Source organism: Auxenochlorella protothecoides (genome assembly GCF_000733215.1).
Source record: "Auxenochlorella protothecoides strain 0710 unplaced genomic scaffold scaffold93, whole genome shotgun sequence".
In the NCBI taxonomy this organism is placed as follows: domain Eukaryota; kingdom Viridiplantae; phylum Chlorophyta; class Trebouxiophyceae; order Chlorellales; family Chlorellaceae; genus Auxenochlorella; species Auxenochlorella protothecoides.
The window spans coordinates 117,282-138,191 of record NW_011934269.1 but is presented as its reverse complement, the minus strand read 5'-3'; the positions used below and the strand labels follow the sequence as shown (position 1 = coordinate 138,191).

General features: G+C 62.1%; 10 protein-coding genes across 10 annotated transcripts; 6 read left to right on the top strand and 4 right to left on the bottom strand.

The window, feature by feature from the left end:
* Positions 1-1,438: 1,438 nt before the first annotated feature.
* Positions 1,439-3,536, top strand: F751_6654 (Ammonium transporter 1 member 3; the record flags this gene model as incomplete). The annotated part of the gene is made up of 5 exons (XM_011401333.1): positions 1,439-1,588; positions 1,794-2,168; positions 2,287-2,544; positions 2,806-3,205; positions 3,367-3,536. The coding sequence occupies 5 exons, from the start codon at positions 1,439-1,441 to the stop codon at positions 3,534-3,536; spliced, it is 1,353 nt and encodes a 450-aa protein (XP_011399635.1).
* Positions 3,537-4,221: 685 nt separating this feature from the next.
* On the top strand, positions 4,222-4,887 carry F751_6653 (17.6 kDa class I heat shock protein 3; the record flags this gene model as incomplete). The annotated part of the gene is made up of 3 exons (XM_011401332.1): positions 4,222-4,350; positions 4,470-4,615; positions 4,728-4,887. The coding sequence occupies 3 exons, from the start codon at positions 4,222-4,224 to the stop codon at positions 4,885-4,887; spliced, it is 435 nt and encodes a 144-aa protein (XP_011399634.1).
* A 461-nt stretch (positions 4,888-5,348) lies between these two features.
* On the top strand, positions 5,349-6,681 carry F751_6652 (hypothetical protein; the record flags this gene model as incomplete). The annotated part of the gene is made up of 2 exons (XM_011401331.1): positions 5,349-5,465; positions 6,025-6,681. The coding sequence occupies 2 exons, from the start codon at positions 5,349-5,351 to the stop codon at positions 6,679-6,681; spliced, it is 774 nt and encodes a 257-aa protein (XP_011399633.1).
* A 222-nt stretch (positions 6,682-6,903) lies between these two features.
* F751_6651 (Inositol-tetrakisphosphate 1-kinase 4) lies at positions 6,904-8,149 on the bottom strand (the record flags this gene model as incomplete). Its single annotated transcript, XM_011401330.1, has 3 exons — positions 6,904-7,060; positions 7,384-7,481; positions 7,685-8,149. 3 exons carry the CDS (start codon positions 8,147-8,149, stop codon positions 6,904-6,906), a joined length of 720 nt encoding a protein of 239 aa, XP_011399632.1.
* Positions 8,150-8,796: 647 nt separating this feature from the next.
* F751_6650 (putative ADP-ribosylation factor GTPase-activating protein AGD5) lies at positions 8,797-11,310 on the bottom strand (the record flags this gene model as incomplete). Its single annotated transcript, XM_011401329.1, has 5 exons — positions 8,797-10,105; positions 10,274-10,360; positions 10,557-10,711; positions 10,909-11,101; positions 11,201-11,310. 5 exons carry the CDS (start codon positions 11,308-11,310, stop codon positions 8,797-8,799), a joined length of 1,854 nt encoding a protein of 617 aa, XP_011399631.1.
* Positions 11,311-11,600: 290 nt separating this feature from the next.
* On the bottom strand, positions 11,601-13,636 carry F751_6649 (Splicing factor U2AF 65 kDa subunit; the record flags this gene model as incomplete). The annotated part of the gene is made up of 3 exons (XM_011401328.1): positions 11,601-11,766; positions 12,083-12,622; positions 13,524-13,636. The coding sequence occupies 3 exons, from the start codon at positions 13,634-13,636 to the stop codon at positions 11,601-11,603; spliced, it is 819 nt and encodes a 272-aa protein (XP_011399630.1).
* Positions 13,637-13,798: 162 nt separating this feature from the next.
* F751_6648 (hypothetical protein) lies at positions 13,799-14,756 on the top strand (the record flags this gene model as incomplete). Its single annotated transcript, XM_011401327.1, has 3 exons — positions 13,799-14,013; positions 14,135-14,252; positions 14,541-14,756. 3 exons carry the CDS (start codon positions 13,799-13,801, stop codon positions 14,754-14,756), a joined length of 549 nt encoding a protein of 182 aa, XP_011399629.1.
* A 260-nt stretch (positions 14,757-15,016) lies between these two features.
* Positions 15,017-16,180, bottom strand: F751_6647 (hypothetical protein; the record flags this gene model as incomplete). The annotated part of the gene is made up of 4 exons (XM_011401326.1): positions 15,017-15,084; positions 15,273-15,408; positions 15,614-16,010; positions 16,134-16,180. The coding sequence occupies 4 exons, from the start codon at positions 16,178-16,180 to the stop codon at positions 15,017-15,019; spliced, it is 648 nt and encodes a 215-aa protein (XP_011399628.1).
* Positions 16,181-17,945: 1,765 nt separating this feature from the next.
* F751_6646 (Cytochrome P450 97B2, chloroplastic) lies at positions 17,946-19,681 on the top strand (the record flags this gene model as incomplete). Its single annotated transcript, XM_011401325.1, has 6 exons — positions 17,946-18,029; positions 18,144-18,264; positions 18,425-18,516; positions 18,629-18,751; positions 19,183-19,278; positions 19,451-19,681. The coding sequence occupies 6 exons, from the start codon at positions 17,946-17,948 to the stop codon at positions 19,679-19,681; spliced, it is 747 nt and encodes a 248-aa protein (XP_011399627.1).
* Positions 19,682-19,750: 69 nt separating this feature from the next.
* Positions 19,751-20,804, top strand: F751_6645 (Cytochrome P450 97B2, chloroplastic; the record flags this gene model as incomplete). Its single annotated transcript, XM_011401324.1, has 4 exons — positions 19,751-19,775; positions 19,840-19,930; positions 20,076-20,344; positions 20,572-20,804. The coding sequence occupies 4 exons, from the start codon at positions 19,751-19,753 to the stop codon at positions 20,802-20,804; spliced, it is 618 nt and encodes a 205-aa protein (XP_011399626.1).
* Between the last annotated feature and the right edge of the window lie 106 nt (positions 20,805-20,910).

Sequence of the window (20,910 nt, the reverse complement as noted above, 5' to 3'; positions counted from 1 at the left end):
GCACAAAGAGCCCGGCCACGTCCAGTTGGCGGTGGAGAAGGCGCTGGCGGGGCTGCAGATCATCCTGCGGGACTCTGTGGGCACAGAGGCAGACGGGCAGGCCCCTGAGAATTGGCAGAGGACCAAACGCACAGCCGAGGTGAGGATTCAGGGTTGCGCGGGATGGAAGTGAGGAGAGGGTGGGTGTGGAAGGAATGGTGCCCCTGTGTGCCATGCCCACTGGGGCTGGTGTACGTGCTCGAGTGTTACCAGCACATTCTCTTGGACCCTCCCCACCACATCCCCTTTGAACTCCCCACAACATTCTGCAGATATGCAGACAGCGAGAACTGCAGCTTGTGCAGCACTCTGAAGCCCTGATGCACCCTCACGTGACCTATCGTGCCGAGGCAGTACCTTGACGCAGCACCGAAGCATGCCAGGCGATCAATATGGCAGGACATCATGGGTCTCCAGGGCTCTAGGCCCTTCCCCTTCGCTGCAAGTAAACAGTTGCAGGTCGCATAAGTCCCCTGGCATGCCTCTGCTCATGCACTTCAGGTCAGCCATAATGATACCGCATATCTTGGTTATATTCCTTTCTTAATACTGTACGACATGCAGCTGGAGGTGGCAACATGAGCGATGAACTGCACGATGGACAAGCCGGCCCTATGGCGGGAGATGGAGATTGGGTTCGGACCACATCCCTCTACCCTCCTGGTACGGAAGGGGGCCCAACGTCCCTTGATACGGTCGATTGATAGCTTTGAGATAATGCTACTTCATGAGAACGAGATCGCCAGTGGTTGCCGTGCATTCTCCCACGGCGGGACCCCTGCGACACTCTTCTGACCTCCGAGCGATGAGCGACTGGACACTATGCGACAGTGCCAAGGACCCTTGGTATAGCAGACCATGTATGCATGGCATGACTTCATGGAACAGGGCCCTGTCCGAGTGTGACCTCTGGGCGATAGGGGATACGACGAAGATTAGGGTTTTCCTGATGCGTGACTTGGTTCTCGCGCCACTGTCAATGGCAGACATCGCACCACGCCGTGGAGCTATTTATGGTAACTTTGAGTCCACTCGAGGGCTCCATGCTGCATTCTGCCCTTCGGTACGTCGGGACATTTCTCAGAGAATCGCGTTTGGCTCCCGGAGATCAACCACAGAAAAGGAAAGATCGAACACAAGATCACGGATCCCGGGTGTCATTTGTGTTGTCAACCTAGGGTCTCTGCGCCAACCTAGGGTAAAGGCTGTCACACCCTGGAAGCGCTTTATTTCACCCCGGGTTTCACTGTCACATCTCAACATTATTCGGTGTCCACTCGGGCACCCGGAGTCGCCGGTTACAACTCCCAGCAGCATCTAATCTCCCAAGCCCTAGACCTACAGCACCGGCCGCACAGGACGAGCGCCGTTGCCCCAGCCCTCCACAAACTCGGGCAACATGGCAGGAGCCAACAGTCTCGGCGAGGTTGCCCAGAACCTGGCGACGCTCAATAACACGATCCAGCAGGAGCTGGCCGACCTGACCATCGGGGCCATCCCCGGGTACACGGACATCAACGCCGGATGGACACTGCAGAGTGGCTACCTGGTAGGCAGGGGGGCTCATACCCATCGCATGTGGCCAATTTATCGTTTCAGATGTCATGAAGTACCCGTGCCGGCAACTTTGTGGTTCGAAGTCCGGGAAGCTGTGCCGGGTGCATGCGGCCCTGCCAGGGTTTGGCGAGACCCCCCTTCCCACGCCCGTCGACGCAGCCGCTCACTCCCAGACCCTCCCCCGCCTCCCACCCCAGGTCTTCTTCATGCAAGCCGGTTTCGCCATGCTCTGTGCGGGCGCGGTGCGTGCCAAGAACGCCAAGAACATCATCCTGCTAAACCTGCTGGACGCCTGCCTGGGCTCCATGTGTTGGTACATCACCGGCTTCGCCTTTGCCTTTGGCGACCCCACCGCCGCCGATGACGGCACCTACGCCTGGTACTCGCCCTTCATCGGCCACCGCTTCTTCGCCATGAACCAGCTGCCCCGCACCTCGTACGTCACCTGGTTCTTCCAGTTCACCTTTGCCGCCACGGGGGCCACCATCGTGTCGGGCGCGGTGGCCGAGCGCTGCCGCTTCGAGAGCTACCTCCTGTACGAGATGATGCTCGTCTCCCTGGTCTACCCCGTGGTGCGTGGGGCGTGGGGTGGCTGGGTGGGAGTCAAGGGCTGGCATGGGAGCGGGGCATGCGGGGATGACATCCCACCCTTGATCCCTCTCCACGATGTCCGTATCCCTCCCGAGCCAGGTCGCCCACTGGGTGTGGTCTCCCTTTGGCTGGCTGTCAGCCGGACGCAACACCGCCACCGTCTCCGGAAGCTACCTCCTGTTCTCCGGCTCCGGCGTCTACGACTTTGCCGGCGACGGCCCCGTGCACATGGTGGGCGGCTTCGCCAGCCTGGCGGGGGCCTGGATCCTGGGCCCGCGCCTCGGCCGCTTCGACGCCGCGGGCAACCCCATCGACATGCCCGGGCACAACGCCTCGCTCAACCTGCTGGGCGTCTTCGTCCTCTGGTTTGGCTGGTACGGCTTCAACCCCGGCTCCACCAACGCCATCGTGGGCTCCGCCGTCGGCTACTCCAAGATCTCCGCCGCCATCGCCGTGAACACCACCGTGGCCGCCGCCGCGGCCTGCCTGTCCACCCTCTTCCTCACCATGGCCATCAACTACTTCACCTCCGGCGTCATCGTCTGGGACCTGATCATCGCGGGCAACGGCGCTCTGGGCGGCCTGGTGGCCATCACCGGCCCCTGCGCCTTTGTGCAGACCTGGGCTGCCATCATCATCGGCCTCTTCGCCGGCGGCGTCTACATCATCGCCTCACGCGTCAACCTGAATCTGCTCAAGATCGACGACCCGCTGGATGCCATCGCGGTGCACGCGGGGTGTGCGGTGTGGGGCATGATCGCGGGCGCCGCCTTTGCCGACCTAGGCATGGTGGAGGACTACTACGGGGCCTCACCCTACGGCGAGGACACGACGCGCGAGTACGGCTTCATCATGGGCGGTGGCGGCAAGCTGCTGGGCGCGCACCTGGTCTACATCATCTGCATCGCCGCATGGGTGCTGGGCATCATGGGGCCCTACTTCTTCATCCTCAAGCGCCTGGGCATCTTCAGGGTGTCCCCGGAGGTCGAGACCGCCGGACTGGACGCCTCCTACCACGGTGAGGGGCGGCGGGGAGGTGGTGCGAGAGGCGATGGGGGAGGGCCAGGTCGTTGCCCATTGATGTTGCCTCTGGTGGATTTCTCCCAGGTGCACGTTCAGGCGCCTTGATCAACATTCCGCTGACCCCATGCTGTCTTCCCCCCCACCAAACCATCCCAGGCGGGCATGCCTACCCGCATGAGGTGACGGGCAAGGGCCAGGCCTACAAGAACGAGGCCTTTGACAAGGAGGAGAACGGCCTCACAGCTGCCAAGGTGCAGATGCAGATTGACATGGCACTGGGCAAGCTCAAGGAGGAGCTGACCCACCCCTCGGACAAGTCTGAGTAGGTGATGTGAGTCACGACGCAGTGCCGAGAGCCTGGTTGAGCCGCTGGGCTAGGGACGCGTGAGCGCCCAATGCGTGTGCCCAGGGGTGGGCGACTGTCCGTGTGTTCCCCTCCCCAAACCCCCTTCCTGTTCTTATTGTACCCATCCGTTGACTGGTGTGGCCAGTTCCTGCACCCAAACCGCTGCTCCAGCGCTCGCAGCCCTACAACCCACTATTACTATTAATATTTGACGATATTATGGGCCGATGTTTGCCGGGGCTGTATGGAGGGTGGGACCGACCATCGCTGCTTTCCTCAGCTCTTTATGAAGTCGCGGATGTATGTGCGGTCAGGCCTGTGATGCTCGGATCATGTAACGTGGAAGTAAGTCGGTTGGTGCGCTGAGGTACATGGCCGAGGCCATTAATTGGTAAACCTGTGCATGATCAGCAGAAAGTGGCTGGATGATGTATCACAATGGGGGGGAATCGTCGGGGGGGGCTGTCGACCCCCGGCAGGTCAGCAGCGACGTGGCGAGGTGTCTAGAAATGTCGAGCATGTACGGACACATTCTAGAACTTCCCGGCCCCAGCGAGTATATAGGAGAGCGCACTCGGACATTCTTGTCAAGCCAAAAAGCGATCGATATTCCCATTGCCAAGCCCCCCAACCGAGCATTCTCAAGAGCAATCGCTCACAGCACCATGAGCCTGATCCCATTCGCCCTGGACCCCTTCTTCGGGGACGACTTCTTCCACCCCCTGCGCAGCAGCCGTGCTCTGACTACATCTGGACCCCAGCTGGCTCGCGGCGTGGCCATCGATGTCTCGGAGGTGCGTTCGTGTGCGGGTTGATGGCCTCCAGGCTCTTCATGTCATGGTGTCCGGATGCGGTTTCGTGGAGCTCTTCGCACCGGATGTTCGGCTAATGGCACTCACCGCTCTGCGCACAGGACAAGAGCAAGTTCTTGATCAAGGCCGACATCCCTGGAGTGAACAAGGAGGATATCAAGGTCACAACCGAGGGCGATACCCTGTCACTGAGTGTAGAGAAGACAGAGGAGAAGAAGGAGGAGGACCCTGAGACCAAGTTCCACAGGTATGCCCCCCTGCCAGTTCAAGACGTTGGGCCTACGTATGCCATGTGCTTGCGGATATCAAATACTCCAGTGATGACGTCTAGCTCACAAGGCCATTATCTTCCCTCACAGATTCGAGCGCTCGACCTCCTTTGTCTCTCGATCTGTACGCCTGCCCAAGAATGCAGACCTGGCAGCCATCAAGGCGAACTACAAGGATGGTGTGCTCAGCCTTGAGGTCCCCAAGCATGACGAGAAGGAGATTGCGCCCCGCCGAATTGCCATCAACTAGAGTGTTCGGCTTACAGCAAATTGGCTGGCATTGCAGCCATGCGCAGTTGTCCACATGATCAGGCCTTTTCCACCTCTTGGCGGAAGTTGTGTATCCCCGTCTGTCAACACTCCTCAGCCTCTTACCTTCACATACCCCTTTTTGAAACCTCTGGAGTTATCTAATTGAACCCTTTTATCGGCTGTGAATGCATCATGCTTGCAATACCAGTGTAAGAGATGTAGCGCATCATGTCGCATACTTAAGACCATGTTAATGGGGAGCCCTCCCTGGTTAAGACGAGCAAGCCTGCGGGCGAGCCTCAGGGTGCGAGCGGAGGTGACGAAAGCATGCATGGCTCACCTGAGCAGTGCACCGACAAAAGACTCCGGCAAGAGTCGGAATTGTTCTCAATAAACTTTACTTACCCTGTGATCTCCGCCATCTACAAGCGAATAGAATCTTGATCACCTGTTCCTGGTATGGCCATCTTCGAGGACCCACTGACGGGCGACTTCCCCTCCAGGGTAACCCTCGATGAGGACGAAAAGCTGGCGGAACCCCATGTGTCCCGCTACTTTGTTGAGCCAGAGTACCAGGTAGGGAATGTCTTGTCGAGGAGCAGGGGGATATGTCGTGACGTCTGTCAAACGCATGTCACTTGCTGCTTTCCAAATGGAGATTGGAGCAATCACCGTAACACCACTGCACAGACCTCACATCGTCTCTTCACATCTGATGTGCAGTGGGAAGGCGAGCCTGTCCAATGTGACGAGCTGGTATGTGGGCGATGGGTGCCTTGTGCTGCTTTGATGAAGTCAACGATCGCAAGCTGCATGCAGTGTACACCCTCCATCGCCGCCTCCCAACCCAATGTTGTCCCTCCACGCCCCCAGATCCTACTGGTAGGGGACTCTGCTGCTGTCCTGGCCTCCACTCTCTATGCAGATGCCCAGGTGGGAAGGGTGGTGGCTGAGGGACTCTGAAACAGAATCTGATGGGAAGATGATCTCTGGGCACTCGTTGAATTTATGGTCGAAATGAATTGCAAGAATTGCTCTGTTGGTACCTTGCTCGGAATTGCAGTACTCGGACCCCTCGCATTCACTTCTATGTTCCCAAAATTCAACCGACTCCCCCCTCCCTGCCTCCGCTCAGCCCCTCGGCAGTTGCACCGTGCCCAGCTGCCAGCCCATGCCGCACACCACCAAGGCAGCTGCCCAGCAAGGTGATGGAGACGCAGGGCCGCATACCCTAGCAGGGACAGGGCCAGGAGCCAAGGTGATCAGAGTGTTCCTGTGGTCCCTCCCGGCAACAAGGACCACGACCCTCGCCTCCGTGCCGGCCCCCCTCCCAGAGGAGCAGGCCGGCACCCTGGCGCGCTCCCTGCTGCGCACGCTGTGCCGCGCAGGGTGCAGCGTGCACGTCGCGAGCACGTGTCCCCTGCGCGATCTGAGGGGCCATGCCGGGGACGCCGCGGGGTCGCCCCTGGTGTTCGCTCTGAGCACGGCGGCCGACCAGGGTGCAGGGGTGCCCGCAGCATACTCACCGGCCTGGCCCCCGCTCCCCCCGGGCATGCTCCTCCAGGGCCTGTCTGCCGCGGTGCTGACGCGCGGGGCGCTGCAGGGGCTGCACGTCTGCTGCCTGGTGGGCGTGCAGCCAGGCCCAGCTCCGGAGACCCACCTCTGCACCGAACTGGCCCGGGCCATTGGCAGCCGGACCGGGCGGAGCATAACGCCGGGGGTGAGGACTGCCATCGGCGGCGCATGCGATGGCATCTACCGCTCCTCTGCTGCCGCTTCCATGTTCAGCTGAGCTGCTGGCTGGGGGCTGGGAGAGGAGTCGACCAGCAAGGTTCCAGTGTGAACGAGATCCTCACCCCTCTGTCCTGAACCGTGCTATAGGTTGCGGATTCCATGTGCTCGAATTTCCCCAAGCCAAAGGCCCGGCATGCAGACGCGGGCACAAGGGAGGTGATGGTGGCAATGCCTGAGTGATATCAAAGCGCAGACGACAGCGATGCATCTGGATGGGGGGTCAAGCACGGTCCCTGGATCCATTCAGGCTGTCCCTGCACGCCGCGCAGTCCACCAGGGCGCTGTGCAGGAGGCCATCGGCATCCTGAATGCCCAGATAGGAGGGGAAGTAGTTGATGTCCACGATGCTCCACAGGCCTGCGCAGGAGGAGGCGGCGCTGAGCAGGAGGCAGGGATGATTGAGTGGCATCAGCCCTGAGCTCGCCCACTCTCTCTCCCACCTGCCGTGCTGCAGCACACGAGGTCCGCCCCAAACAGCATCCAGCCCAGCGTCCGACGAAGTGCAGACGCGGCATTTACGGCAATGGCATCCGGTCCTTGTCTGGCACCAGGGTGTTGAGCCCGAGAAGTTTTGCCACCTCTGGCACCTGCACTCCCTTCCTTGCTGTCTGGCAGCGGGCCCCCCTCAGCAAGCAGCCTCCAAGAGGTGGCCTCCCCTGCCACATACACTTTAAGCACTGCACCGCCACCATCCACCCACTCCTGGGCAACGCGGGGCAAGGGCACGTGGCAAGCCTGCAGCTCAGCCGTGCTCCTCACGACCGCCATGACGTGCGCGGTAGGTCCCCCGCAGGCCACCTGATGGCACAGAAGGAAGGGGTTGCAGGTTGTGGGTTTGAGGCTGTCATGTGCCCCTGCAAGGGTCTCCATGCAGCAAGCAGGCTGAGTGACTTCCAGTCAGAACAGTTCAGCGCCGTGCTGCAACAGGCAAGCTTTCGACCAGCTGTCCCAGGCAGATGCGATGACGAGCACGCTGTCCCTCACCACTCAGCCAGTCTCACACGTGGTTTCACTACACATGGGAAGAAGCCCGGGTCGCCGCCGTCATCGTCTGCTGGCCCCTCCAAGGACGCCCAGCGCAGCATGCGCAGCCCGTCAGATAGAGCGCTGGCACGCTCGGCAGCATGGGCCATGGCCTCACGGTCTAGTGCCGGACCCAGGGTCTCTACTGGGTCGACAATCTTGGTCCCCGGATGGCGGCGCAGGTAGGCCCGCACCCAGGCATGACCGGGCCCCTCCTTCACTCCGTCGAAATCGCTGAGCTTGTGCAGCAAGACGTGCACGGGGGGCTGCAGGCAGGGGTCCTGGCAGGGGTCAAACGCCAGGCACTGCAGGGTGGCAGCGCGGCCGGGAACGGCGGTGGCCACGCCTGGCAAGATGCCCCGTGCCTGGAAGGCCTGCAGGCGGCTGGCTCGCATGAGGCAGCCCACGACGACTCCTGCCGCAGGCTCCCCTGCCGGCTCCATGCTGTGGCCACTCCTGGACGTCATCGTCACCCAGGGGGCAAGGCCTGGAGACCTGTCAGTGTGCCACTTTTACTAGTACTGATGAGTACAGGGAAGCAAAATTCTGTCCCCGGGATCAGCAATGATGTGCTGGGAAGCGTGCTCAGGTCTGCACAGGAGTGAAGGGCAAAGAAATAAGAGGGATTGGGATCGCATACCCTTGCTCCCGTCGGGAGCAGGCGACGTCCCACTCAAGAAGACCCACCAGGGTTCCGAAGAAGCACGATGGATTTTATCCCAACGCAAGAATTAGGGAATTGTGAACTATTAAATCTTCTCAACTCATCCCGCATGCGGTGATGTGCCCTCCCGTCTGTAGAGTGTACTCCGGTTGCACGGCTTTCGTCTCGGTTCAAAGTCGAGATGGGGGTTCCGACAGGGAGATCTCCCGGAGTGCCTGTGACTGGAATAGATGGTCGACACGGCAGAGAACCCAATCCTCACCAAATGCGTTACTCACGTCTTTCCCCTGTCCATCTTTGCCTTCATCAATCATGCACGGAACTTGTCCTCTCTCATCCAACCAGGCCGGCACCCCAGACTCTCATGCACAGCGCAGCCTGGGCGGTTTTTACAATCACGAATCCTGTGCCTGGGTCAAAAAACCCTCACTGCCACTGCGTGCGCGGGGCCCTCATGGCCGGGGACGGGTCGGCCCTGCCCCCCGGCGTCAGCGCCGCACACGGCTGGGCCGCCACCCTCGCGGAAGCCAGCAGGAAGTCGTCCAGCCCAGACTGCAGCATCGCCTCGATCCGGGCGTCACGTGCGGGCTTGGGCGCTGGCGAGCAGCCCGCCTGCGGCAGCTCCAGCCGCGGCCGCCGAGCCTGCCCGCCGGGCGCGGGTGTGGGCTGCTGCGCCGGCACGGAGCCGTCGGCGTCCTGCTGTCGGCGTGCCGCAGGAGATGCGCCGTTCACTTGAGGGGCGGGGCTTCCGTTCAGAGCCCCAGCCCTCATTGAGCTCAATTGGCCCTCGGGCTGGCGCTGCTCGGGCGGCGGGCGCGTCAGACCCTGGGCCGAGCTGAAGTCCCAGGACGTCGCCCCCGCCACCCCGCCCAGGCGGCCCGACTTGCCGCCGCTGGCCAGCTGGTCAAACAGGTCTGGCGCCGGCGCAGGGGTGTGGCCCGGGAAGGGGGCGGCAAAGGCGCTGGGTGGAGGCGTGGTGCCGCTGCTGGTCGTGGGTAGAGCGCTGAAGTCCAGCTGCCTCAGGGCGGCCAGGGGGTCGGCGCTCGACAAATCGGCCCCGCCGCTGGTTGTCGCGGCGCCGAGCGGCTCCGGTTCCACGCTAAAGTCCATCAGGTCGACGACGGCGGCGGGCGGCGGGGCGGCGGGGGCGAGGTCTTGCGGAGGCACACCCTGTCGCGGCGCCGTGCCAGGCCGCGGGCTCGGCCCAGGCAGGGCGCCGATCTTCGTGGGCGCGCGCCCGCCGGAGGCGGGCCCCGCCGCCCGCTCGCCGCCGTCCACCCTTTCCCCTCCCCCGTCTGCACTCCCACCGGCCCCCGCCGCGGCGGGCGGCCACTCCCCCTCCGCCCACTCCTTTCTGGCATACTTGCGCCGCACAAAGGCCTCCAGGTCGGTGAGCGAGTGGCAGGGCGGCCGGTCCGCCAGCCGCGCCTCCCAATAGGCGTTGGCCACGGCGTTGCCCGTGGCGGCCATGAAGACCACCTGCGGCGCCAGCCATGTGTCCAGCGTGCAGGACCGGACCTGGGAGACGTGGACCCCAAGGCCGCGGTGCACGCCTGCGCAGCGCATGCACAGGAAGACGCCCGTGTTGATGGAGGCCCAGGAGGGGCGCGCGCCGCCGGCGCCGCAGTCGCCGCACCGCGCGTTCTCGGGCCGGGCCAGCAACGCGCGCAGGGCCTCCAGGTTGGCCACGTTGGCCTCCATGCTCACGCCCTTGGTCTCCCCCGCCCGCGCGACACTGGGCGGTGGGGTGGAGGAGGCCGGAGCGGGGTATCCGGGGGTGGCCTCGCCGGCACCGCCTTCCACCCCCTCGCGCCCGGGCGACGCCGGACCGTCCCAGCTTGGGGGGGCAGGCCGGGGGGTGCCCGCCCCGGCGCGCGCCTCGGCCGCCGAGTAGCCGCGGTACCCGCCCTCCCGCGCTTTCTTCTCGGCCGCCTGGCGCTCCTGGGCCAGGCGCTCTGGGTCTTCCAGCAGGGCCACGATCACGGCAGACCTGGGGCGAGTGGGTTGGGATGCCGCTGCGTTGTCTGGTGTTCAGGGACTTTGGTACAAGGAGAACCCCTGCCCCAGGCTGGCCGGGGCAGGGGGGCAGGGGCCGGAGTGACTGGACATCTGTCACTCGCGCAGGTCCAGTCAGATGACACATAGCAACCATCGGCGACACCACACCCGCCCACCCCCCCACGAACCTGTGCCTGATGTTGGCCCCCTGGTCCTTGCCCGCGGCATCCACATACATGAAGCCGGTGGACAGGACTTTCAGCATGGGCATGAGGTACTCGCGCCCAGACACCACGCAGCCCTGGGAGCCGTGTCGCAGCAGGTACTCCAGCACGGTCAGGGCCTGCGCGGGTGGCGAGAGGGTCCGAGATGATGCGGCAGGGACCCAGCAGTCCGTGCCATGCCCCACGGGGTGTCAGGGGGTTGAACACTCTGAAGGCATGGAAGGTCAAAGCTGTCGCCCCGTCCGTCCGCATACAGAAGGGTCCACCGCAACAGGCATCTGATGGCCACGCAGAGTGATCATCCCTGGGCATGTACCTTGTACACATTCCTCCATCGTTCGGCGGGGTACCGGAGGCGCAGCTCCAGCACTGCCAGGATGATGGCCTCGTCGGTGGCACTGTTGTGTGAGAGCCGGGCCAGACCCGTCATCTGGGTGCCTGTGGGGCCCCATGGCTCATTGCGAGTAGCTGCTCTAGCCGCCCTCTCCGTGGCATTGAAGGGGTGCCACCTGATGGAGGGGTGCGAGGGAGTGAGTGAGCTGGTCAGGGGCCCGACGAGCCAACCCCCCCCGACGCGTAGGGACAGGTTGCGCGAGGCGGGCACCCACCTCCCATTCTTGATGGCCGTCACGTAGTCCCTCAGCCAGGCACCAGCGTCCTTGGCCGCCTCGGTCACCGTGCCGGACAATGAGGCGCCGGGGCCGGGAGATGTAACCATGCTGGTCCACCCCCCCGGCGAGCACACCGGAAGGCAGGCCCCAGGCTTCGAGTCGAGCCCTGGGCGCACGCTTGCCCCCTGAATTGTTTGAGTAAAGTGTCTTGTGTCAGTGCTTACACTCAGGAGGAGGGGGCTGGACGATTGCTGCCGGGATCTCGACGTGGTTCGTAAGGGGACAGCTCCCGAAATTTCCCGCGCCTCCCACACTTCGCCATCGCGCTCCAGCGTGCAAGGTGCGACTCCAGCCCGCCTCTCCCTCGCTCCAGACTGGCCAGCGTGATTTTCCCAGATCAGGGCCAGATATTGCCAGCGGTGGGTTGGGGAGGGGGGGGCTGTGTCGGCAGAGGGGCAGCTGCAGCTGGGGCAGCGCCCCCCGCGAGCGCCTGGCTCTGGGCCAGGAAGTTGGCGAGCACCGCTGCCCCCATCGCCGGGGGGTCCGGGGTTGTGTAAGGCAACCTGCCGTAGATGGGAGGATGGTGGGGTGGAGTCACGAGAGATCGGATCATGGGGTTAGTTTGGGGGGAGCCCCACCCTGTGAAGTATGCTTCCATTGGCATGCTTGCCTGACACCAGAACCCCCAACCTGGACGCACACGAGTGCGGCTGCCCAGCAGCCATGCACTGGCTGCGTGTGGCCGCCTCATGCCCTTGGACATGGCACTCGGCCAGGCGCGGAGGCCTTGCCACGCTGAGAGCAGCACCCCTCGCTGCCCTTACCGCTCCTGTCCTGATCCCGCAACTACCCCTCCCCCCAAACAACCAGCAAACTCACGCCAGGTACTCCTTGGGCCTCTTGATCTTGAGCACGGAGCCCATGTAGGGGATGCCGTCCAGCTGCACGGCCGCGGTGCAGTCCGCAATCTCCGCAAACTCGATGAAGGCGAAGCCCTTCTCCTGCGTCAGCTGGCAGCCAATGATGGGCATGCGGCCCGGGGGCGGAGAGCAGATGCCCGAGGCCACCAGCGCCTGGTTCAGGAAGGCGGTGAGCTGGAAGTCGTAGCAGGGCGTGGGCAGGCCGCCCACGTACAGCCGGCGCTGGGGCCGAGTGGCCTGGTTGGTGGCGGGGGGCGGGGGTGCCGCGGGCATGCCCAGGTTGGGGATCAGCTTGTAGGGGTCGGTGGCCAGCGGCATGTTGCCGGCCATGGGCAGGGCCAGGGGGTTGAGGGCGGGCAGGGCCGCCAGGGAGGGCGGCGCCACGCGCTCCACCTCGTAGATGGGCGCGCGCGTGATGACCACGGACGGTGAGCGGCGGCGGCGCGAGCGGGAGTGGCGCCGCGGCGACCGGCTGTGGCGCCGGGAGCGCGAGGTCGACCTGCAGTCACGTGGCTGTGGGATGAGAGGGGGGCGGGGGAAGAGGGGCAAGGGGCAAGGGTAGGGGGAAGGGAAAAAGGGGGGGGCAAGGGAAGGGACATGAGAGGCAGCTTTTGTAGGTCGCCCAGGGTTGTGGAATCACCCAGCCGGCAGGGGCACTCCAGCCCCTCCTCGGCACATGGCCCCGGTCAGGCATGGACTCCAGGCAATTCAGTGAGAGCAGGCATCGACCTGGACGCCCTACACACACCTGCGCCTGCGACGATCACGATCCCGGCTCTGGCTCCGACGCCGGGCCTCCCGGCTCCTGCTCCTCCTCCTCCTGTCCTTGTCGCGACTGCGGGACCGACGCCGCCGCTCCCTGCTCTTGTCTCTGCTGCTCTGGCGACGGGACTTGTGCCTGTCGTGTGATGAGGAGCGGCCGCGCTCCACCTGCTTCCCATCGTCCTTGGGGGACAACGGGTCGCTAGGACCGGTGGAGGGAAGGGGGGGCGGCGACGCCCCATTTCCTGGGGAGACACCATCTACGGCATCACCGGGAGCAGGAGGGTGCTCGTCACTCGGAGGTGCCTGAGCGTCGGGCAGGGGAGGAGCTGCACCACCATCGTGCGCGACCTCCTCGGCATCGCTCATTGTGCAGCGGTCACCCTTTGGGTATTCCACTCTTCTTGACGAAATGGCAGAGGGTCAGACTTCATCTCTCGCATCCGTGCATGCAGATCTGGGTGGGATGGACTGCGTCCATATTCGTGGGGTACTACATCTTCAAACTTCGACTCGCAGACGGGGCGACGTGGTGTGGTTCGATCACCCTTGAGCAAGCATTAGCTCTGAAGTCGGCCTGACTGGAGGCATTGAGTCATGCCATCCTGCCCTCTCGATGCCTGCCAAGCCTTCGCGACTGTTGCAGGCCGAGTTCTTGCGCCTCGTCGGAAAAGGTCGCGGAAACCTGGTCCTCCCAGATCTCCTCCGCCTCCGATGCTATGATGCCGGTCTCCCTATATCCCTCAGCCATCTGAGCGTGCTGTGGGTACTTGACAGGTTGGTCTTGGGGGGGTGCCCAGGGTGTCTGTGTGGGCACTCCTTCGCGGGGTTGGAGCTGCAGGTCTGGGGAAGGGGGGTTCACCCACTCGAGGAGGAGATGCAAGACCACCCTCCAGTCTCATGCAAGCAAGGCATGATCCTTCCTGCCACCCCTTGCCACTCCGCGTCCAGCAATCGGAGCGGCAAGTTCAGCTTGGAGAAGTTGGCCCACTTTGCTGCCTTGTGCCGGGAGAAGAGCTCCCAGTTCCACCATTATGAGCTGGAGGCACAGCTGCTGGGGTATTGCTGCCTGCGCATGTGGATGGACCTCACGCAGTCACCTGGGGGCCAGAAACGCTTCACGCAGTGGTGAGTGGAGGGGGTACCTTGGGCTCTGTTTCTGAGCGATTGTGGGTCCAGGGCTGTGAGGCACCTGGCTTCGCCAGGCAGGGCCAACCCATCTCTCCTCCACCTCCACCCCACCTGGCAGGGTCTCAAACCTGACGCTGGAGGCCAGCAGCGAAAGGAAACGTTTCTGGAGGCACGGAGCGGCCCAGTATGTGAGTCTGCATGCCATCGAGGCACTGCATGGCTTGCTCCAGCTCCAGGTGAGGAGGAGATGCATTGGGGGGAGAGGGGTTCATCTTGGCCCTGCGTGCCGGTCTGCCGACGCAAACAGCGAGCCGGCGCCGCGCCTGCAACCACAGCACCGCGCCGTCCCTCCTCACCCGCTTCGCCCCTTGAATTGGCGCTGCACATTTGTGCTGGGCCAGGTCCAGCAATCTAAGGCCTCGCCTCGCCTTGTCACCCCGCCCTCTGCTGTTCAAACCACAAGCACACCAAAACCCACACAAGGACATGCCCATCAACATATTTACACCCACCGCACGCTGCAGTCGCACCAGGAGACCTCGCTGCAGTCCTTTGTGGACCTGTTGCAGCGGGTGGGGGAGGACAAGCGGCTGATGGAGCTGGCGGAGGCGGGGCAGGACGACTGGATCCCGCTGGAGGTGGTCAGGGACTTTGCGGCGGGCCTGTACACCGGCTTCGCGGAGCTCATGACCGATGTGTGCCCGCCGGAAGAAAGCGTGGCCCTGACGCATGCATTGTGATGCGCTGACGCAGAGGGAGAATCCGCGGCACATGGTGATGCCTCGTTGAATGTCGGGTGCAGCCGGGTGTGAAGTGCTGACCCATTGGATCTGTACATTAGACTGCATGCAGATGTGCCCTGCCCTTGTTGCTTGCGCAGCATCCAGAAGATCTCTGGCACCAAGGATATCACACACACAGAAGACGGCATATATCAAAAGGGCGACGTCAAGACAGCAGAGCCGAAACATGGTGATCAGGCCAGTCCCATATGCTGGCCTCACTCATCTGCCTCCCGCGTGTCCAGAGGCTTCTCTGAATCTGCGGCCCCGACTCCTGCACTGGACGCTGCAGTAGATGTGGGTGGGAGGGGTCAGGGAGAATCTTTGTGCTGACCCAACATGGCAAACGACAATGGACCGAGGAAGATCTGCCGGGCCTCTGATTGAGAGGCATAGCTACACCATTTGGGGCTGGGTCATGCCCTAGGCAAGCACGACCCACTCGCCCGCCTCTCACCCTCCCCCTCGTCTCACCCACAGCATTAGGGGTCCGGCCAGCCTCAGCGCCGGTGTACTCGCCCTCCACATCCCGCCCGTCCCTCCACCAGCCGTAGAGCCCGCCCGCCAGGTGCTGCACCCGCTGCGAGGGCAGGACGCTGTCGTTGGTCACCTGCGAGGTGGTATCAGTCGATGCTGCGCTTGAATCTGGGCCTGATGGGTGGGCAAGCGCCACAGGCAGGGTCCAATTCTTGATCTCGAGAGCCTCAGGATGGAGGGCTCCAACCCGGACCAGAAAGGCGGGGACTGTGATTGGGCTTTCACCCTGCACTCCTACGCACCCCCCCCCCCCCCACCCCACCCCCCCACACACACACCTTCCAAATGGCCTTCAGGGAGCGGGAGTCCTTGCCGTAGGGAAAGGAGGTGGAGGCCTCCATCGTCCCACCGGCCTCGCAGTACAGGATCAGGGTCGTGTCCTCCCCCGCAGCGGCCTTGATGCCTTGCAGGAACTCGGGGTTGAACACTGTGGGCTGCACGCCATTGGCCTTCATGGCGATGAATTTGAGGACGGAGCCCACGCCGTTGAGGTTGGACAGCGTGAGGTACTCGAACAGGGGCACGTTCTTGGACCCCGGGATGTGGGCCTGCTCATGGAACTTGGCGGGGCGAACATCCACGAGGACGGCCTTCCCTGACTTCACGGCCTGCTCAGCCTCCCGGGGAGGCAGGGAGTCGATGCCCTGGTCCCTCAGACTCTGGATCAGGCCCTCCCTGCATCAGTGGTAGAGGGCGAAGGGGCCCATTGTGTGTCCCGGTCAAGAGCTGAATGCTGCGGTCCAATGTGCAAGCTCATGCAGCCTCGACACCCCTCCCGTCCTGGTCCCCGCCACTCACCACTGGATGAACATGCCGCGCACCACATGACGGGATCTGGCTGGCATGGACCTGCGGAAGGCCGGGTGAGGTCTGGAGGCGACATTGAGCCCGGCATGCCTCAATCGCGGTGTGGTCGAAGGACCGGGCATGGCCCGTCCAACGTTTGTCATCGCCAGGCTCATGGCGACGAGAATGGCTGTATCGTCGAGAATGTAATGTTGAACGTTGTAAGAATCATACCTCGAAGCACTGCTCGTCACTCCCGTGTGTCCGCTCGGCTGTGATCTTGCCAATTATCTCCCCCCCGCGAGCGCTGTTTCATGTGGACGACGTCGGGCACTCTGTGCCGCACATCTCGCACTAAACGCACTACCTCTATCAGATATTCCTTGCTACATACGCGGGATCTTCAACCCACTGCCAACAAGGCTGGATCTCATGATGGCGACCAGAGCTGAGATTTGTGGTGTCAAGCAAGTGGTAGTTGTGGCACCGCCACCAGGCTTGACCCTGACATGACTTGTGCGTAGCTGGAAGAGACAGCATTGTGGACCATGCAGCTTAGTCGTGGAAAACCTCAGCCATAATCACCTAATATGTGCTGAAAGTCATGCATGTGACAATCAAGACCGTTGGGTATGGTTTGATGCTCAAGCAGGATCCCGGTTCAGGCATTTGATTGCTCCGGTAGCTTTCTGAGCCGAACCTCACAGGGCAGAGGTGTGTGGGGCTGTAGTTCCACGTAGAGCGTAGAGGTCCTATGGGGCTTATTGCCGACACTTCTCTCGTAGTGCACTGGTAATACCACCTTGATACATGGCAATGGAGTTTCATCAGTCATCCCCCAATGCTGACACCTCCTACAGGCTACAGTGCATATTGAAGGGCTAGTCATGGTCGAAGTCCTCGACAAACTACGGCTGAGACTGCTTAGATATCCGATAGTATCTCTGAGGGTCCAGGACGAAGCACAGTAGAAGATTGCCTTTTGTCTCCAATGAATCTACATTGTTTTCAGCGAAAGTTTATCGCGCTCTCCACAGCCACAGCATATTTGGGTATCGGTGTGGTTGCATGGTGAGAGTGTATGGATTAATGTCGACGTATCGGCACAGAGGAACGGCACCCCTTGAATAATCCTGGGAAATGAATGAGCCGGCGCTCGGCTGATCCGGCACCACCGATCCATGCATGAGCGCGACAGATCCCTCAAGCTAAAGGCATCGTCTCTCGCTCGCCATGGGGACGTAAACTCGTCATGAATTCCAGATTCCTCCATGGCAGGCCAGGCTGTCTCCTGGTGCACCCTGGCTCCCATACAAGAAAAGAGGCGAGACTGCTCAAGGCCGCACCCATCAACCGGCGACGTCAGGTTTCGTGTACGGCCGGCCTAGCCTCCCAGCTCCTTCCTTGGGCCATATTTTTCAGTCCTGGAGCAGGCATTTTGGCGTATGCGGCCGTGAGGGGCGGGGGAAATATCAAGGACGGCTTGAGCCATGTGCTCACCCAAGTCAGCCAGGGGTACTTTCAACCCCAGGTCGGGGGCGACACCATCCCGGCAGCGCAGGGCAACCTCTCAGATCTTGCGGGAGACGAGCCTCTCTTCAAAGCACTGTTCAAATGGTGTGGCATGGTGTTATTGAGGGTTCTGGGCTTGGGCGAGCATGCTCACAGTGGTGACCATAATGCCCAGCATGCATGAGGCTGACCCGAGCCTTCAACTCTCCTCCAGGTTTCAAGAGTGTGGAGGAGTCTTCAAGCTGGAGTTCGGACCCAAAGCCTTCATTGTCGTGTCAGACCCTGTGGTCGTACGCCACCTGCTAAAGGTACATGGACGAGTTTGAGGCACTTAAAGCCAGCAACAATGGCGTGCTGCGGCTGAGCCTCTGCATGCCTGTGCTGCCTCGCTGGGAAGTGCGGATTGGACATGTATGCACTGCTGTGATTGCTGTTGGAGGTGGGCAGGGGTTGGCGCGGGCAAGCGCAGCAGCTTGAAACATTCTATGCACCCCCATCAAACCTCATCAGGAGAATGCATACAACTATGACAAGGGAGTGCTGGCAGACATCCTGGAACCGTTCATGGGCAAGGGCCTCATACCAGCTGACTGGGACACATGGAAAGTGAGGCGCAAGAAGATCGTTCCGGGTGAGCCGATGCCCGGCAAGGCTTGGGAGTGGTTTGGGTGGGGTGACTCGACATGTTCGGGCGCAAAGCGCCTCTTGATGCGGAGTTTTGGAGTCTTGTAATCCGGGTCTGATTCATCTGAGCACACCTGCTCCCCCTATCTGCCCCCACAACCCGCAAGGCTTTCACAAGGCGTACCTCAACGCTTCCATGGCCATGTTTGGACGCTGCACGGAGCGTATGATCGGCAAGCTGGATGCCCACACTGCTTCGGTGTGCTGGCGGTGGGGGTGCTACCATGTGCATCGCATACGAGCACATTGCACAGGGGGTTCCCATGTGTTTGACACTCTTCCCACAAACGCCCTGGTTTCTTCTTCTATAGGCAAATAGCGACGACATGGTGGACATGGAGACTGAGTTTCTGAACCTGGGCCTTGACATCATTGGGTTGGGAGTCTTCAACTACGAATTTGGGAGCATCACCCGCGAGTCACCTGTCATCAAGGTGAGGGAGCTTGAATCTTGGCAGGATTGATGTGCATGCACAAGTCAGGGAAGCATGCGGTCTTGACTTGGGAGGAAGAACAGCGCAGCAAGGTTCAAAAGAACGCCCAGTTCAGATCTCATTTTGCATAGGAAAAGTCCCATGACACTAAGCCTGTGCATACATGCTCCGCTGCAGGCTGTTTACAGTGTCTTGAAGGAGGCAGAGCATCGCAGCACATTTTATTTGCCGTACTGGGACTTGCCCCTGGCGTCCCTGGTCGTGCCCCGCCAGCGGAGATTTCAGAGAGGTACGCAGAGGGGATTGGGGGGGCCTCCTTTGTTGAGATGGGATTGGTGCGTATCCCAAGAGCGATCCAAGTCGCCTCCACATCCGCAAGATGCCCCCACGTTGCTCTGACCCCCCCCCCCCCCCGCCGCGCAGACATCCAGGTACTGAATGAGTGTCTGGATGAGCTCATTGAGCAGGCCCGCAGGATCAGCGAGCCCGAAGAGATCGAAGCGCTGCAGCAGCGGGACTACAGCAAGGTGTTCTGTTGTGCGTGTCGTGCAGGGCATGGAGCGCCATCGCCTGATTTGGGAATGCTCCAGTGTCAAGCGTGCAAGGGGGCCACATGCGCGACAGGGTTGCCGAGGCTCCTCGACGTTAATCCAATGCCAGTGCAGCTGCATGGCGTCCCATCCTGCACCCACCGCCCAGGTCAAGGATGCCAGCCTGCTGCGCTTCCTTGTGGATGCGGGGGATGCTGACCTGGGTGCTCGCCAGCTGAGGGACGACCTGATGACCATGCTGATTGCGGGCCACGAGACCACTGCGGCTGTGCTGACTTGGACGCTGTACTGCCTGACAAAGAGCCCCTCACACATGGCTGAGATCCAGGCCGAGGTGGATGCCGCGCTGGGGGACAGCCACCCAGGCAAGTTGACATGAAGGTCAACTGTGCGAGTGGCGTGAAGTCAGGCATGGGGTCTTTAAACGAGCAGTGTGGTTCTCCTGCCCATGCTCCTGGCAGCGAGCTGGGAGAGTGGCTGCCTCACTTTGTGATTCTAGAAGTACACACCTCACCAACCCACCCATCCATCTTGCAGACCTGGACGACATCGGGCGTCTCCCCAAAACACGAGCAGCGCTGGCAGAGTCCTTGCGGCTCTACCCCCAGCCGCCGATTCTCATCAGGAGGTAATGAGATTGGCTGCTGGGCTCGGGGGCTGCAGAGTGCACCCTACGTGTCCATACATGTTGGCACAGAGAGTGCAAGGAATTCCCATCTGACAGCGTGACGGGAGACGAAGGAGTATGACCCCAGCCCCGTCATCCCTCGCAGAGCCCTGGCCCCTGATGTCCTGCCGGGCGGCCTGTATGGCGACGCAGCCGGCTACCCTATCGGCAAGGGCGCCGACCTTTTCATCTCCACCTGGAATCTGCACCGCTCCCCCCACCTCTGGGACGACCCCGAGGACTTCAAGCCCGAGCGCTGGAGCGCCAAGCGTGCAAGCCCCATCCCGGAGAAGTGGGCGGGCTACGCCCCCCTTCAGGCAGCCTCCGCCCTGTACCCCAACGAGGTGGCGTCCGACTTTGCCTTCATCCCCTTTGGTGCGCGGTCGTTTCAGGGGAAATGCACTCTGGACTGGGTGTCATGGAACTGGCAAAGGGGATTTGCAGCAACGACAAAGCCGTTGGCTAGACAGCTGGGACAGGGGTGGCGTGGCGCTACCCAGACGTCGGGGTGGAAGAGTGTCCCTGTCTAGTTTCATGTACTGCCATCCCTGCATCTGGTCCCGCCACCCACCCCCTCCACCCCTTCTCCGCCAACAACTCAGGTGGCGGCGCCCGCAAGTGCGTGGGGGACCAGTTTGCGATGCTGGAGGCAACCGTGGCCCTGGCCATGACGCTGCGGCGGTACAGCTTCTCCCTGGCCGCTGACCCAGGCCTTGCATCGGGCGCCACCATTCACACCGCGCATGGGCTGAGGTGCAGCGTGCAGCGGCGGGAGGGACCAGCCGGAGCAGGACAGGGCCTCAGGGACGAGAAGGAGACGGTGGCCCTTTTATGAAAGGTTTCCTGTTGTCTTGTGAACATTGTACACTGTGGAGCTGGTTGCCAGGCATGCCTGTATCAGTTTGTTGTGGCCTAGAACAAACGGAATCTGAGGTCCGCCA